Consider the following 17463-nt stretch of genomic DNA (forward strand, 5'->3'; position numbering starts at 1 on the left):
GTAAAGGGTCTGAATACTTATGTAAATGTGATATTTCAGTTATTTCTTTTTAATTACTTTGCAAAAATGTCTAAACACCTGTTTTCGCTTTATTATGGGGTATTGTGTGTAGATTGATGATTTAAAAAAAAAGAATTTAATCCATTTTAAAATAAGACTGGAACGTAGCAAAATGTGGAAAAAGTGAAGGGTCTGAATACTTTCTGAATGCACTGTATAATTTTTTTTTCTATGTTTCAAAAGATTAAAGTAAAATGTTCAAAAGAATATTATTCATTTATAAATCCCTTTTGCTGGCCTTCTCATCCTCTGGAAAATCAAGTGAAGGTCGAGTTCCTGATCTTTAGGCAGAATTTTTTTATAGGAGTTCAAAATCTTAGCAAAATAGAAAATTCTGTTTTCAATGGTAAAACAAAATTGAGCAAAAGGGCAGAATTGAAATTAAAACATTAGTTGAGATAAAGATTATCTTTTTTAATGCATTGTGATCTGGAATTCAGTGCGATGGAGACTGATTAAAATCTCAGAATTTTCTAACTGAAGGGACACATACTTCAAGAGAAGAAAAAAAAATCAAATGTTCAAGGAAATGAGAGTGTCATTAATTGTTTGACTTTTTTGAAGAGTCAAGTCAAGAGTGTATAATTGTAATATGCACCAGGAACAGAACAATGACACCCCTACCTGCTGCAGCTTTAAAGGTAGATTAACGCAAAGATATGGCAAATGAGGCGAATTTGAAAGGGAGAATTAGAAAATTATTTATGTTACAATACTAACTTGAAATTTAGCTGAGAAATTAAATGAATATTTTTAGATTTGGAAATACAAAATGAAGGGAAACATAAAAGTGAAGTGTATTGTTCAGAATATCCCATAGTCATAACATATGTTCTCCAAACAAGACCAAATAATCTTCAAAGTGTCATGCTTTATTTACTTTATTCGATGAAAAAAAGTATTCCACAGTACTAGTATCTAGCAAACTAAATGATGGCATGACAGAATTAGACAGCACAGCATCCGATAAATTGAAGCAGAGCTCTATTAAAGTGGACAGATTCTGAGGTTTCAACATAGAACATATTGTACATTTAGCAACGAAGACTAAGAAAAGATTATTAGTTCATTCTGGCTTTAAACAGCCAACATTTTCTGAAACAGTCAACTGAGATAAAACTCCAGAGAAAAACCAGGAATGTTTCAGTAACCAAATGACAGGCAAAATTACTTTCATGGAGAAACAAGTATATTTTATTTTCTATAAATATAGTCATGATGAAAGCACCAATGTAGCTGACGGGATGGAACACCACACAATCCCCAAATGAGCCTTTCCAATAATAACTGTAACCATAAGAAAAGCTATAAGTCCAATGACACGAACATATATCTCTTTCCATTCCTCTTCTCAACCATAATTCAAAAAATAAAATGATATTAAATTAAAAGTGACTAATTATGGTTTGTGAACACACTGCGCAAGCATCCTTCAAGTACAATAATGATCAAATATGAGGGAACTGCAGTAGCAATACAAAGACCTGCCCCATTGTCCTTCATTGCTCCTAACCCCTGTAGCTTTTTAGTTTGGACACCTAGATTTTGAAAAGAAAGTGACTTTTGAAAGAGGCTTGTTTAATACTGGACAATAGTGAAACTATACATTATTGCACATATGCATTAACAACCAGATTGCAAAATGATGCACAGATATCAAAAGAGGAGACATCTTGAAATAACTCTGAATACCTCTGGTCCCAGTAATTGAAAGATTTTGGCTTAACCATCCAAGAGAAGGTTATTTGCAACTGCTGCTAACATATTAAAAAATACTGAAAATGTCACCCAAAAGGAAGTGCAAAGTTAGACGAGTGAAGGAACATAAATTATTAGATTTTCTAACCTGCCTTGTTTACGCATGTATTTCATGATTTTTAAATAATTATTTCATTCAGTTTTCAAAGTATTAATCAAATTTGATTCACGGTAGTAATTATTATTTTAAAAACAGTTGCTATTCAAGATTTTTTTAATGGGTCTGGAACAATAAGATTAACTTGCCAAATGTGGCTGATTTGAATATTGGTTGTGTACATGCTCAGCTCCACAAATCAATACATCATATATAACCTCAACATTGGTAACATGCAAACTATTGCAATTTACAAATTTAAATGAGATTCTCAGTTACTAATGTTGCAGTCCATAACTAGGGTTTTGTATATAGTTAAGGAAAATACAAAAATGAATGCATAAATTATATTTAAGTATTCAAAATGTTTTGGATATTAATGTCATATACAAAGAATCTGAAGCTTCTGTGCAAATAGAAGAGAAATCACCAGCTGATAAAACATCGTATGTCCAGCATTTTATCTGGCAGTCAAGTTGATTATGAATGCAATGGTCAAGCAAAGTGTATGGGGTAGGAGAATAATCAATACCATGAAAACTTAGATCACACACTCTACCTGGAGAACATTTAAAAAATCCCCCCCACTAGAACCATTGCCACAACTGCGCTGAACACATGCAGTAAGCAATTTTACAATGCTTCATATAGCAAACCAGAGATTTGGCTGACAAAGTATCAATGCACGAATCAGTGTATATTTCTTCACCTGAAGGTCTTCACTTACTGGTGGACAACATTCTGAAATTAATGGTAACTTATTGGCATCAGATTACGTAGTATAGAACATAATTATAAAGAAACACAAACAGATTTTCTATTTCTACCAACATGCAACTACTTCTACACAAAAGAAACATTTGTGGAAATGTAATTAGAATTGACATTGTGCAAATATTAAGCCCTAGTTAAATTTTCATTGACGCTGCAATTTTGATAATACTCTTCATTCGCTTCGTTAAATGTATCACAACCTTGCCCTTTGTTAAATAATACTAAGTTAGTTAATTTAATATCTTCATTTTTTAATTTCTGTTATAAATGTTATTTATATGATAGAAAAAAAACAGAAATCAATGCCAGACAAAATCCAACAGTTGAAAGAAAAAACAGATATTAAATCACTAGAACTGCAGTTTTTAAGCTGGATTTTAAAAATAACCAAAAGACATTACAAGTTTGCAGATTACACAAAAGTGGGTGGTATTGCAGATGGTAAAGATGGTTGTCAAAAATTGCAGCAGGATCTTGATCGATTGGGCAGGTGGGCTAAGGAATGGTTGCCGAAGTTTAATACAGAGAAATGTGAGGTGTTGCATTTTGGGAAGTTCAACGTGGGAAGGGCCTACACTGAATGGTACGGTTCCGGGAGTGTTGTAGAACAGAGGGACCTGGTTCCTTGAAACTAAGTGGCGTTGCAGGTAAATAGGGTGGTCAAAAAGGCTTTCAGCACTTTGGCCTTCATCGGTCAGAGTATTAAGTATAGAATTTGGGAGGGTCATGATGCAGCTATATAAGAAGTTGGTGAGGCCACATTTAGAGTTTTGTGTTCCATTTTGGGCACCACGTTAAAGGAAAGAATTTTGTCAAGCTGGAAAGGGTGCAGAGAAGATTTACGAAAATGTTGCCAGGACTCTAGGGCCTGAGCTATAGGGAGAGGTTGTGCAGGCTAGGACTCTATTCATTGGAGCACAGGAGGATGAGGGGTGATCTTACAGAAGTATACAAAATCGACAGAGGAATAGATCGGGTAAATGCACAGAGTCTCTTGCCCAGCGTAGGGGAATCAAGAACTAGAGGATATAAGTTTAAGGTGAGGGGTGAAAGATTTAATAGGAACCTGATGGGTAACTTTTTGTTATACAAAGGGTGGTGGGTGTATGGAGTGAGCTGTCGGAGGAGGTAGTTGAGGCAGGGACTATCGCAACTTTTAAGGGCCTGTCCCACTTAGGCGATTTTAAGAAATTTAATTTTGAACGTGGCTGAATGGATTTTTGTGCGAGTGTGAGCATTCTATGACAATGTACGGGAGATGCATTTCTGGGTTGGGAGCCTACTTTAAAAGTAATCGCTGATGGCCATAAACATCGCAAAATTCCTACGCTTACTTGACCGTCAAACTGTCGCCTCCAATCTACCTGTCAAATGTCCTGACGGTAAATAAATTGGTTAAACACAAGTATTTCATGGTCTCTTCAAATGACTTTACTTAATTTAATATTACGTGCTTCTAAATGCATCCGCGACAACCTAGCAAACCTGGGGACAGCATGCGACAGCGCCCGCAATAAGCAACGATACCTGGCGACAAGCCAGCTGTCGCCGAGAAATTTCAATTCATTTCTCAGCGACGCGCCGAGATCCACTACGATTCTTTGAAGACTCCTCACGATCATGCCCGCAACACCCCGGCGAACTGTCGGCAACAGCCTAGTCGCCTTAAAATCGCCTAAGTGGGACAGGCCCTTTAAGAAACATTTAGATGGGTACATGGATAGGCCAGGTTTAGAGGGATATGTGCCAAACGCAGGCAGGTGGGACTAGTGTAGATGCGACATGTTGGTCGGAGTGGGCAAGTTGGTCTGCCGGGCCTGTTTCCACGCTGTATAACTTGTTTATACATGATTTAAATTAATGTAGGAAATAAGGAACTAGAAAATAATGCAGCAAGAAATGTATCTTTGTTTTGTCCTCAAACCACTGTGGCCTTTCCAAAGTTAGGGTGAGGGTCGGAGTAAAATCAGAATGTGCCAGCTGAAACCATAATGTTTGCAGAAAAACAAATGGAATAACATTAGGTGAAAGATTAAAGCAATTGTAAGCAAATAAATTGTCAGTTATTGTAAATTATGTCACACCACATGTATGAATCACTCCTTTTTGTTTATTTGGGGGGAGTGGGAATAGGCTAAATATAAAATATCCAGCATATTTCCACAGTTCAGTCTGGCGAAAAAAGAAAAAGACAAAGTGCTAGAGTATCTGAGATGCTGCCTGACCTGCTGAGTTACTCCAGCACTTTGTATCTTTCTTTTTAAACTAGTATCTGCAGTCAGGGAAAACTTGCCGCTCAGATCGTAAGGTTTGGAAAAAAAGTGATCAAGAGTTCTAACACATGAGGCAACATTGAGAACCAAATGACAACCCAGCTGATGCCGTAACCTATATTTTGGGGAAATGTACCACTCTAAACCGTATACAAGTTACACTGGTGTGAAAATTGTCCCTTCAACCTAATGTCCCTTTCTAAAAGTTCCGAGGAAATCTCCACAGAAAATCATTAAAATGATCACGGAATGTTTCAGAGATTTCTCTTACTGTTACAGACATCATGAACCCAACGTATTTCGAGTTTATAACTATGCATGGACAGACAAATATTGTCTTGGATATTAAATGTAGGAAGTGATGGTTTGGAGACCATGTTCCTGCCTTTCAGAGATTGAATAATGCAGCTCAACACAACTTTCCTTTTGTGATCAGTTCTGAAACTAGTCTTTATTCATATCCTTTAATAGTATGACACTTGGAAACAAATATGTATTAAAAAGGGCATCAAAGCCAAACATGGTGGCAAATTTTACTCGGATGCCAAATGTAAGAACTTTGATTTGTCCCATTATTATTCCTTTCCTTGTTGCCCTTGGGAAAAGCAATGCATTTATTATTTAAAAGGTAGAATGAATTTCTGAAAAACCCTCAAGTTCAATATAAGAAAATAACTGCAGATGCTGGTACAAATCGAAGGTATTTATTCACAAAATGCTGGAGTAACTCAGCAGGTCAGGCAGCATCTCAGGAGAGAAGGAATGGGCGACGTTTCGGGTCGAGACCCTTCTTCAGACTGAGTCAGGGGGGCGGGACAAAGGAAGGATATAGGTGGAGACAGGAAGATAGAGGGAGATCTGGGAAGGGGGAGGGGAAGAGAGGGACAGAGGAACTATCTAAAGTTGGAGAAGTCGATGTTCATACTACTGGGCTGCAAGCTGCCCAGGCGAAATATGAGGTGCTGTTCCTCCAATTTCTGGTGGGCCTCACTATGGCACTGGAGGAGGCCCATGATAGAAAGGTCAGACTGGGAATGGGAGGGGGAGTTGAAGTGCTCGGCCACCGGGAGATCAGATTGGTTAACGCAGACCGAGCGCAGGTGTTGAGCGAAGCGATCGCCGAGCCTGCGTTTGGTTTCGCCGATGTAAATAGGTTGACATCTGGAGCAGCGGATGCAATAGATGAGGTTGGAGGAGGTGCAGGTGAACCTCTGTCTCACCTGGAAAGACTGTTTGGGTCCTTGGATGGAGTTAAGGGGGGAGGTAAAGGGACAGGTGTTGCATCTCGTGCGGTTGCAGGGGAAAGTGCCCGGGGATGGGGTGGTTTGGGTAGGAAGGGACGAGTGGACCAGGGAGTTACGGAGGGAACGGTCTCTGCGGAAAGCAGAAAGGGGAGGGGATGGGAAGATATGGCCAGTGGTGGGGTCCCGTTGTAGGTGACGGAAGTTCAATATTGTCAGTGTATTTTTGGGCAGCACAGTGGTTTGAACCTGACTGCTAGTGCTGTCTGAATGGAATTTGTCCATTCTCCCTGTGACCGCATAGGTTTTTTCCAGGTGCTCCAGTTTCCTCCCACATTCCATAGACTTGCAGGTTTGTAGGTTAATAGGTTTCTGTAAATAGTCCCTAGTTTGCAGGATAGAACCAGTGAATGGGTAATCTCTGGTTGGCGCGGACTCGGTGGGCCGAAGGGCCTGTTTTCATGCTGTATCTCTAAACTAAACTAGATTTTTAAATAGGTTGTACACGATAGCAGCTCTAAAATTGTTGCTTGCACACCTGCCCACCCAGTCTATCTACTCGTGGTTTCAAACAAAGATAGGCAGCTGGAAAATAACCAGTGCTCTCCGAGCACCTGCAAGTTACTTTGTGTGCGTGACAGATTAAAACTGAGCCAAACAACTACAAAAATGCTGGAAATGGAAGACTGCAGTGAGTTGGAAATGCCAACAGCTGAACTTTCTATGCAATTGTAATCACAGCATTACAAAATGTAGCTCGAATCACATTAACACAAATTAAAAATTTCACATACTCTCCAATCACCTCATTGTGCAGATGTGGCTTCCAGGTAAAAAAAATATTTTTAGAAACATTATTTGTTACTAAAATCTATCATCTAGGCTCCCAACTTATCTCGCTAAGTGGGCTTTTATATTTTCATTCTAAAAATTATACTTGAGGTATTGGAGCATTTAATTCAAACTTTTAACGTTCACTTCTTGGTTAATACACATTAAAATATTATTTTAGAGATGGTTGATTTTACTGATGTGGTTGTCAAAATGGATAACTGCAGGATAATGGGCATTTAGGAAAGAGAAGGATAGGCAATGTAAAATTAGACAAAAACAGCAATAAGCAATTGAATTGCTCGGAACTTCTGGCATTGAGAACTTAAATATGTAAAACAAACTATTTCAACAATTGAACAGACCAAATGGTGAACTCCACCGTGGAGTTCAGTCTAGAATTCTATTATACTTGTACAATTACAGCACTTTCACTTTTGTACTAATCCTAAAATAATTGTTTGTAATAATTCCATGTACATGCAGACAGTGCAACAAGGATGTGCTCAAGTAATTTGCAGAAAAGTCAAAAATCTAATAGGAAGGCAGGAGATTGAAATCGTACTCAAAGATCAAAGCCGAGACCAAGCAAGCCAAATAAAGCAAACTAAACAAAATTAATGTATGAAAATGTATACCCGTCAGAATAAGATTCCTATGGTGGTCCAATGAACTACTGAAAGACCAAAAAGGTATTCAGCTTTTCAAGAATTAAACATTGGAATAAACTTTCCATCATTCTAAGCAGCAATACTGATACATGTGAGTGAGCAGATTATCACAAAATACCTTATATGGGACAGGAATAGCTTGACCATGGCAAATGCAAAAGCAGAAAGAAGTGAGTTTTCAGGCAAGAGTGAGCAAATCATAACTTCTTCAAGCAATTCTAAAACTTTAAAAGATTAAAGGCACATAAAATCACACAGAAAATCTGCAATGAGAATATTTTAAAATCAATTCAGCCAAGATACCGTCACTTGTACTTCTTAGTCAAATTCTAAATACAATCAGAGTGAAAGAGAGCGGGACGATGATCAAACACAGAGATGTAAGGAAATTAGGCAAAGGGTGCCTGCATTATGGGCAGAGAACAGACGGACAGGGAGAGATATAGTGAGGGTAAGGGGCAGGCTGGGAGAGTTGTACGCCATAGCAAGGCGATTAAAGGAAGGAGGAAAATAGAACAAACAGTCAGTTGAAAGGAATAAGAGGTGTGTGGGGTAGTATGAAATAAACCAAGATCTGAAAACATCTCAGCTGTAAAAAACAGTATGAGAAATTTAAAGGATCATCATCAGGTTGGGTTGAGATACAGAAAGAAAAGAAGGTGGCAAGGTAAATAACGGAGAGGAACATACTGAGAATTCTGAAGATTGATATCTCAACAAAGCAAACGAAAAATCTGAAAGCCTCAATAACTGATTACTCTGCCTTTCAAAATAAAAATAGAAATTTAAGAACAGCATTAAATATCAAATTTCGTACAATGGGTTCAGTTTTGAGAACACTGAGAAAGTACGTTGAGAAAGCAGCTTCACGATAACAATTGTACTGGATGGACATGACAAACAGTCAGTGAGGAATGTAGGTGGTAAAGTGAAAATTATATTGGCTGAAGAAAATGCAGTGAGAATTATCTTTGGCTGGTGGCATGGGTGTGAGAAGAGTTGTGTGCATCCATTCACCAGTCAAAAAAAACATAGAAGTAGCTTTTTTCAGGAATATGGAGCATACACGTAGTTATAAATTAATAGTCCACAATATTCTGGAGTCATCCGTTCACGATGGTACAATAACAGCAATTTGGAATGGCACGAGAACATCAAGAAAACTGCAGATGCAAGAAATGTAAAATAAATAATCTAAAATATAAACAGAAAACAGTGGAAATACTCACAAGCTCAGGCAGCTTGTGTGTGTGTGGAAAGAAAAGAGTCCATGTTTCAGGTGATGACCCATGATTTTTCTGGCGAAGAGTCTTCAACCTAAAAGATTGACTCTGTTTCTTCTTCCCACAACAGCAGCCTGATCTGCTGATTATTTCCAGCATTTTGTTTTTACTTTGGAATGGCATATGAATTGTCACCACAATGTGAGACCTTCCACATATGTGGTACGCAATAAATTACTGAAATTAATCTCAATGCAAAACTTAATGCATGTGATTCATAAATGGAATGGGTCCTCAAGAGATGGGAATGTTGTTAGTTTTATACCATATAATAAAGACATATAGGCTCATTTGTCTAACTACTTGTCTAACCATGAATTAAAACAATTAAAAACTACTTCCTTTACCATTTCCACTATTTCTTTTCCAGTCATCTTACTTTGTCTCACTGTCGAGCGTCATTATGACTGGTCTGGTCTTCGATTTTAGCCTCTACTTCTATCCATTACTCACAGTACAATAACTATCACCATCCCTTCTGTATATACAGGAAACCATGTAACTGTTAAAACCAAGTAAAACAGCAGAAGCAGCAAGCAAACACCATTCCCTTGTAGCAGTACTATTGTGCACATCTGTAGCAGAAGCACTGAAATTGCTACTTTACGCTGGAATTTTACAGATTCTTGCCATAGCTTTAAAGCACAGGTTTGGAAATTTACCCCATATAACTATATAGTAGAGTCTGCATGTAATACTCCACCACTGAAATTAGGTTCCACTGAAGTCAATGGAGTTAATGTGAGTTCACATGGCTTTGTTGCATGCAACAGAAGAAAATTTTCAATCTTGTCACGTCAATGATGCTGTACTTCTAACACTGTAAACCTGGGTTAACTTGTAATACTGTTATAAAACCTGCTTCAAATATATATTCTGGAAAAATTCGTATCGGGCCAATAGCTTTGTATTTAAGTAAATCAATGCGACATAGCACCTTTGCACTAAACTGCCGACATCAGCCCCTTAATGCAGAAATGGTTAATACTGAAGAACATCAAACATTAAAGTCTGAATGATATCAAAGACCTCCCCTTTAAAACATGAGCCAAATTGTATGACAGTTGTAACAACATTAAAAAAAGTAACACGGCAAAAGAACTATTACTAGTTTAAATACGTATCATTCAGATTAATGATTCTCCAGTGTACCAGAGGACAAGTTATGGCAGTGATGTTACAAATTGTCAAATAGAAAACTACAAGCATGATAAAGCTAAAAAAAGTTTCACAATGAATCATTTTACCTTTAATTGTAACAGTGATGTCCTTCTAAGAACCTTAACCTATACATTCCAGTTGTGCATATTGAAAGCGAAGTTTGGTGTCCAGTTTCCATTGTTTGTACTGGACAGCTTAAATTTACAAACATCAGGAATGCTCTGGGCCACTAGAAAGTCCCCTGTCCTCAGGCAGTTACGATGAAGTGCAATTGCTTAATGCCATTACTATTTTTGTGATGGTTGTCCTCACTATGATCTTGGCATGAGGCTTTTGGGAGTGCTAGGTCTTTTATGCTGCCACAGATGGCCATGGATGATAATTGCATCCACACAGGCAGACAATGATTTGACAGGCATGCGACTAAATTGCTTGCGATCAGAGTTGTATTTGTAGAGTGCCTCAATCATTTTCCTTACAATGTTTTTAGGTCCTATTCCTGCCAACTTAGTGATTTCTTCGTTTTCAGTATTGTAAGTGTAGAGTGAACGGAATTGGCAACCGGCATCGCGGAAAAGGATCAAAAAGTTATTGGCTTCAGAATTTTCCATTTCCTAAAAATACAAAATAAACGGTAATAAATTACTGTAAGCTTTATTGAATATACTACAAATATATTGATTGACTTTTAGAGTCACAGTCTGGAGTCACAGAGCAAGGGTCATTGTGCTAAATGGGTGCTGTCCTCACATTATGCATGCAATAACTAAAATGGCACAGGTGATGTATTTTGAAGATTTTCAATTCATAAGGAAGTCTGTATGTAAAAACAGATTGAGCAAAGCTGAAAAGATAAATTCTGAGAAAAAGTAAACTTTAGCCTATCATTGTATTTTTCATTTCCTCAGTAAAACCACTGATTTTTCATGATTATGGAAGATTCAATATGGGGGATATAAAAATAACTGCTCTTATACTGTGCAAACATAATCCAGCTTCAGCATTTCAGATGTGAAATTGGAAATTACAATCTTACCGCAAGTATTTTGCTCTTCTGATTTTCATTGACTTTTCCAGCTAAACAGCAGTGGGAAATTGCATTCTGAATTATGTGTTTGTTAGATTTTCCACAGGGTTCTTTGTATAATTTTGGTCCTGCAAACATAAATAAACAAATTCATACACCAAGAGAACAAAATCAAATGTCTTCTTATGTTATGGAAATTGATGACTTAATGCGAGGATTAAAGGAAATAGGTGCAGGAGTAGGCCATTCAACCCTTCGAGCCAGCACCGCATATTGATTGGATAAAAGTACCATTCCAGTCAGTACTTCTGATCAATGTTAACCATTTCTCTCCCTCACACCATCAAACACCCTAGTATAAGCAAGGGGATTTTGACAATGTTAGTTGAATGTAAAGAGCAAATGATTAGGATGTTTGTTTTAAAAAGATGGTAATCGCGTGGCACATATACGGGAATGAACAATGTTCAATCATGAAGGCATATCCCTACATCTGTCATCATTGAAGGCTGGAGAAATAACACAACATGATGCTAACTAGGTCAAATCTGTCTTGATCTTAATGGAAATCTCTCATTACTCTTCCCTCTTTTCTAGAATGCAGACTGATTATATATATATATATATTTGGACCAAGGTCTTCATGAGGATTGCACTGAAATGATCCTGAAGGAGATCAAACTAAGTTTGAGCTTTGGTGACTGGTAAGCTCAGCTTGACTGGACTGCCAGCCACATCATATATCACTCTGCTGATAAGAGGAGCAGATCGATGGGGTGGGAACTGGCCCGACTGAATTTGTCCTTTTGTGGGCAGAACGAATGCCGATAACATTGCACACTGTCCTGTAGATATGTAACTATACTAATACTGGTCAGCTACATATGTATAGGAAGGAACTGCAGATGCTGGTTTAAACCAAAGATAGACATAAAAAGCTGGAGTAACTCAGCGGGCCAAGCAGCATCTCTGGAGAGAAGGAATGGGTGATATTGCAGGTCTGAAGAAGGGTCTCGACCCGAAACGTTACCCATTCCTTCTCTCCAGAGATGCTGCCTGTCTCACTGAGTTACTCCAGCTTTTTGTGTCTATCTTCAGCTACATATGTATCTGGTTCTGGATCACGTGTCAGAGCCAGTATACTATCAGGGATGATAGTTTAGACAATAGACAATAGGCGCAGGAGTAAGCCATTCAGCCCTTCGAGCCAGCACCACCATTCAATGTGATCATGGCTGATCATTCTCAATCTGTTTCTGTATTCAGTGCAGTCAGCTGCTTCTACAATGGTGCTTTAATATGTTTGAAGACTGGGAAATGGGTTGTGGGGGATCTGAGAAGGTGGCAGAGATGGTGTTCCACTTTGTACTTCTAGTTCATGACAAGGGGCAATGATACTTTAGCAATAGTTCCACCAGTTTTGGGCTGCACCATCTTGTGAGGATGGCAATGTCCTTTGTTCGTCTAATTGTACAGTGTGGTTTATGACCAGATTTGGCTGGACTTCGACTGTTCGATATCCTGTGATGTTCATTCTCTACAATTTTGTGAAAATTCACAATGATTGTTGAGCAAATAAAAGTAAAAGGCTGCAAAAATATTACCAAGAATTCTACCTGTATACTCCGTTGCAGAAGCAACTGAAGAAGTTGTTGAGTCATTCTCCCAGTCTTTTTCACCATTCCGATTGGCAGAACAACCCGATGATATAAATCCATCCACTGATTCTGTCCTAGATGTTTAATTAGGAAAAGAAAAATCTTAAATTTTCATCGCATGGTTTAACTATCCAGTACATCATATCCCATTGGTAGTTATCCCACTGCAGGAAAAATAATCAAGTCTTCTAGATTACTGTTATCCTTTATTCCTTTCGCCATTGTAATGGGTTCAGTTAATTAAACAATGATCAAGCATAGTAAATATTACAATACATTTTGCACAGTCTTTATTCTTACTGGGGTAGGTTGCAAGGTTGAAACAATATATTGATTTTTTCTGCAGATTGCTGTATTTTTAAGATGCTTTGTTAAGTATACATCTTACCAGGAAATCAGCATTCTAATGTAGTCAACACAAATTATTTCCCTTAAGGGCAGTCATGTGATTATATTGATATTGTGAACCACCTTAATATAACAAGTGGATGTTTAGAGTCAGATGACTAATTGCACTTTTAAAACTGTTGTTTTCTGTATCCAAGTTGCTTCACTAGTTGTCAATTAGAGAAAAAAGAGAAAAAAGAGAAAATGTAACTCAAATCACAAGCACAGATAAAATGTACCCTGGGCTCTTTAAATAAGAAAGGGAGAAAATAACAGCAGAAAATTTTAAATTGCCATAAATAAAATTATAATACTTAGTCAGGGCGGGGTGGTGGGAAGGATCCATTTCTCCCAACAGCAAGGTTCAAAGCCAAGAGACATGGATTAAGTTATGGATTGGAGGGGAGATAAGCGAAGCACCTCTTAACATCTGAAGAGGTCTACAACAGACAAAAGTGTGAACGATGCAGTGTCTATGTAAAAAGAACCCGAATGAACAACTGAAAATGCTATCACCTACAAGGCTGTGGAGAACGAGATGAGATGTATATCTGAAGAAGGGTCCTGATCCAAAATGTTGGCTATGTCCTCCAGAGACTGTGTATTTTAAAAATATGTACAAATTGCCCTGCATGGATATCAGTGTCAAATGACACAAGCACTTTGGTGTTAATTTTTGTAAAATTCCAACTGTTTGACCTGATAGTGATCCGCTTCCCAGAATTTAAGATATCTTTCAAACTTACTTTTTTGAGTGAATGCGAGTAGTAATATGGCTGTCTTTGTGTAAAAGAAAGTGACATCATATACTTTACTTGTTCCACAAATGTTCTTTCACAACTCTTTATTTCAATGTAATGATCTAAATAATAAAACATTTATACTTGACCAAGTCAATTTATTTCTTTGCTAAGTAAAAGCAAACATTTACTTAATATTATCACAGTGAAACAGTTCGAAGAACCATCAGAAGAACCATGAATCAAGCAAAATCAAATGTCAAGATACAAGTGGCAAATTAGGACAAAGGTGACTTGATTCCACAGAGCTATTCAGACCTGATTCCTGAATATGATAGTAAACAGCCGACCCAACACGAAAGCATTGTGTCCAGTATGTTTAGTCTTACCTGGGAGATTTCTTTCCTGAACGTACACTATCAGCATCTGCAGTGTTCAATGATGCCAGAGACAGACAGGAGACTGGAAAACAATGAGCAGATATGAGCAGTCTGAAGAAGGGTCTCGACCCGAAACATCGCCCATTCCTTCTCTCCTGAGATGCTGCCTGACCTGCTGAGTTACTCCAGCATTTTGTGAGCAGATATGAATGTATACAAAGATAAAATATCTAAGCAACAAATTAATGCTCTCCTTTAAAGTACTTTCTACTGTTTTCTGTGAAATACGAGACCAATATTGATGGGTATTGATGGTGGGGTAGTTGGGGGGGGGGGGAATGGGGGAAGAAACTGAGAAAGAGAGAGAAACACAGAGAGAGTGTGTGTGTGTGCGTGTGCACAAACAGAAGATAGTGGTTGAATGCAAAACGCATTTTTACAATTTTACCCACTGTGCATTTAGAGCTGTTCCGATCATGTTTCTACATTCCTCAATCAATGATACTACGAAAAATGTTTTACAAATGGCAGAATCTTCAAAGAAACAAAGCCCTTTTACCAAGCTGTTAGTTACCTGCTGATGATCTGACAGGCGTTCGTGGACTTGATGAATCTTCTCGAAAAGATCTTGGACGGGCCTTTTTCAGTTTCAGGCTGGTGGGACGAGGCTTGATCACGTTATCCATGTCGCTCATTAGTTTCAACTGCTTTTTCCTGAGAAACTCTTGTTTAATGAAGTCTCTTCGTGACCGTTCATCTTCCTTCTTTTGTCGCTCTTCTTCTGCTTTGAGTCTGTGTGGAATTCAAGGCACAATGTTCTCACATTAGTAAGTATATTCATCTGAACCCTGTGACTTCAACGTGATGAAAATAAATTGCTGGACGAACTCAGTGGGACAGGCATCATCTGAAAAAGCAAATGGACAGATAAGCTTTCAGGTAGGGACCCTTCTTCAGACTGATCTCAGAGAGGGAGTGATGAGTTAGGGTCTCATAGAGCTCCTGTTGGAGAGTGAACATTTTCAAAGGGGGGCATAGTGGAGATGTTTTGCAGTGGAGTAGATGTTGCCTGGTCTACTGATCTCTACCAACAGACCAGTGACAGATCGATCTGAAGAAGGGTCCCGACCTAAACTATCATCTGTCCATTTCCTCTACAGATGTTGCCTGACCCGCTGAGTTTCTCCAGCACTTCTGCTCAAGATTCCAGCATCTGCAGTCTTTTATGTTTTGATTTCAAAGTGCTTCACAACCAATGACATACATCTGAACTGAGGCAACTTGTCAAGCAAGGAAACACAGCAGCCAACATGAATGCTCCTAATCAGCGATAAGGTTTACAGTCGGCAGTTCAAAAATATCATGTTGTGTTGTGGGATCACACTGTTAATCTGTACAGATTAACTCTCTGCCTTCCCTGGGAAATGATTAAGGGGTCAAATACCCAAGAAATCAGATACAACTTTGTTTTGCATCACACACGAAGGTGTCACTTCCAAAAGTACATCAATCTTTCATTGCTAAATGATGGGTCAGCCTGGAGATATGATCCTTCTGAATCAGAAATAAGATGTGCTGAAGTCTACACTGTGGTGATTAATGACAGGTCAGAATCTCCTGAGATGGCCTCCCCTTGCCAGGTCCATCCATTGTGTTCAGTAGGGGGGGACCTCATTGAAACGACGAATAGTGAAAGGCCTGTACAGAGTGGATGTGGAGAGGGTGTTTCTAATATTGGAAGCCACAGCCTCAGAATAAAAGGACGTATCTTTAGAAAGGAGATGAGAAGGAATTTCCTTAGTGAAAGGGTGGCAAATCTATGGAATTCATTGCCACAGAAGACTGGATGCCAAGCCAATAGATATTTTTAAGGTGGAGATTGATATATTTCTACAAAAGGGACGGGTTTCACCTCCACAGGTGGGCACCAGCATTCTGGCAGGCAGGTTTGCCACTGCTACACGGGTGGTTTTAAACTAAATAGTGTGGGGGGGAGGGGGTCAAATGGAATAGACAAGGATGGAGTTAAAAGGAAAGAGAGTATAGGAAAAGTTAAGAAAGATCCGAGAATTAATGGGACAGAAAGCTCACGAACGGATAGGAGAGTATGGCCAAGTGTAATAGGAATCGATGTGAAAGATGAGATGAGTAATGGATTAAAAGTATTATATATGAATGCGCGAAGTATAAGAGGTAAAGTGGATGAGCTTGAGGCTCAGTTAGAGATTGGTAGATATGACATTGTGGGGATTACAGAGACGTGGCTGCAGGAGGATCGGGACTGGGAACTGAATATTCACGGTTATACGTCCTATAGAAAGGACAGGCAGGTGGGCAGAGGAGGTGGGGTAGCTCTGTTGGTGAGGGATGAAATTCAGTCCCTTGCGAGAGGTGACATCGGGACTGGCGATGTAGAGTCACTGTGGATAGAGTTGAGGAATTGTAACGGTAAGAAGACACAATTGGGAGTTATCTACAGATCCCCAAACAGTAGTCTGAATATATGGTGTAAGTAGCAGCAGGAGTTAATACTGGCATGTAACAAAAGTAATGCCACTGTGGTGATGGGGGATTTCATTATGCAGGTAGACTGGGGAAATCAGGTTGGTTCTGGACCCCAAGAAAGGGAGTTTGTAGAGTGCCTCCGAGATGGATTCTTAGAGCAGCTTGTAATGGAGCCTACCAGAGAAAAGGCAATTCTGGATTTAGTGTTGTCCAATGAACCAGATTTAATACGGGAACAAGGTAAAGGAACCACTAGGAGGAAGTGACCATAATACAATTAGTTTTAATCTGCAATTTGAGAGAGAGAAGGTTAAATCAGAAGTGTCCGTGTTGCAGTTGAACAAAGGGGACTATGAAGGCATGAGAGAAGAGCTTGCCAAGGTAGACTGGAAAGGGATCCTAACAGGAATAACGGTGGAACAGCAATGGCAGGAATTTCTGGACATAATCCAGAAGATGCAGGATCATTTCATCCAAAGAAGAAGAAAGATTCTAAGGGGAGTAAGAGGCAACCGTGGCTGACAAGGGAAGTTAGGGATGGAATAAAACTAAAAGAAAATATGTATAACATAGCAAAGAGTAGCGGGAAGCCAGAGGATTGGGAAACATTCAAAGGA

General features: G+C 38.7%; 1 protein-coding gene across 5 annotated transcripts in view; it reads right to left on the minus strand.

Moving 5' to 3' along the window:
- Positions 1-929: 929 nt before the first annotated feature.
- Positions 930-17463, minus strand: part of camsap2a (calmodulin regulated spectrin-associated protein family, member 2a) — a 127988-nt gene continuing 111454 nt past the window's right edge. For all 5 annotated transcript variants that reach the window (XM_078407823.1, XM_078407820.1, XM_078407824.1 and 2 more), the window contains 5 exons: positions 14916-15133; positions 14351-14423; positions 12793-12908; positions 11186-11304; positions 930-10763 (listed from right to left, as the gene is read on the minus strand). In XM_078407823.1, coding sequence (XP_078263949.1) covers positions 10461-10763; positions 11186-11304; positions 12793-12908; positions 14351-14423; positions 14916-15133 — 829 coding nt within the window. In that variant the 3' untranslated portion in view covers positions 930-10460. The remainder of the gene's footprint in view (positions 10764-11185; positions 11305-12792; positions 12909-14350; positions 14424-14915; positions 15134-17463) is intronic.

The sequence above is a fragment of the Rhinoraja longicauda genome, chromosome 11 (assembly GCF_053455715.1).
Source record: "Rhinoraja longicauda isolate Sanriku21f chromosome 11, sRhiLon1.1, whole genome shotgun sequence".
Classification (NCBI taxonomy): Eukaryota; Metazoa; Chordata; class Chondrichthyes; order Rajiformes; family Arhynchobatidae; genus Rhinoraja; species Rhinoraja longicauda.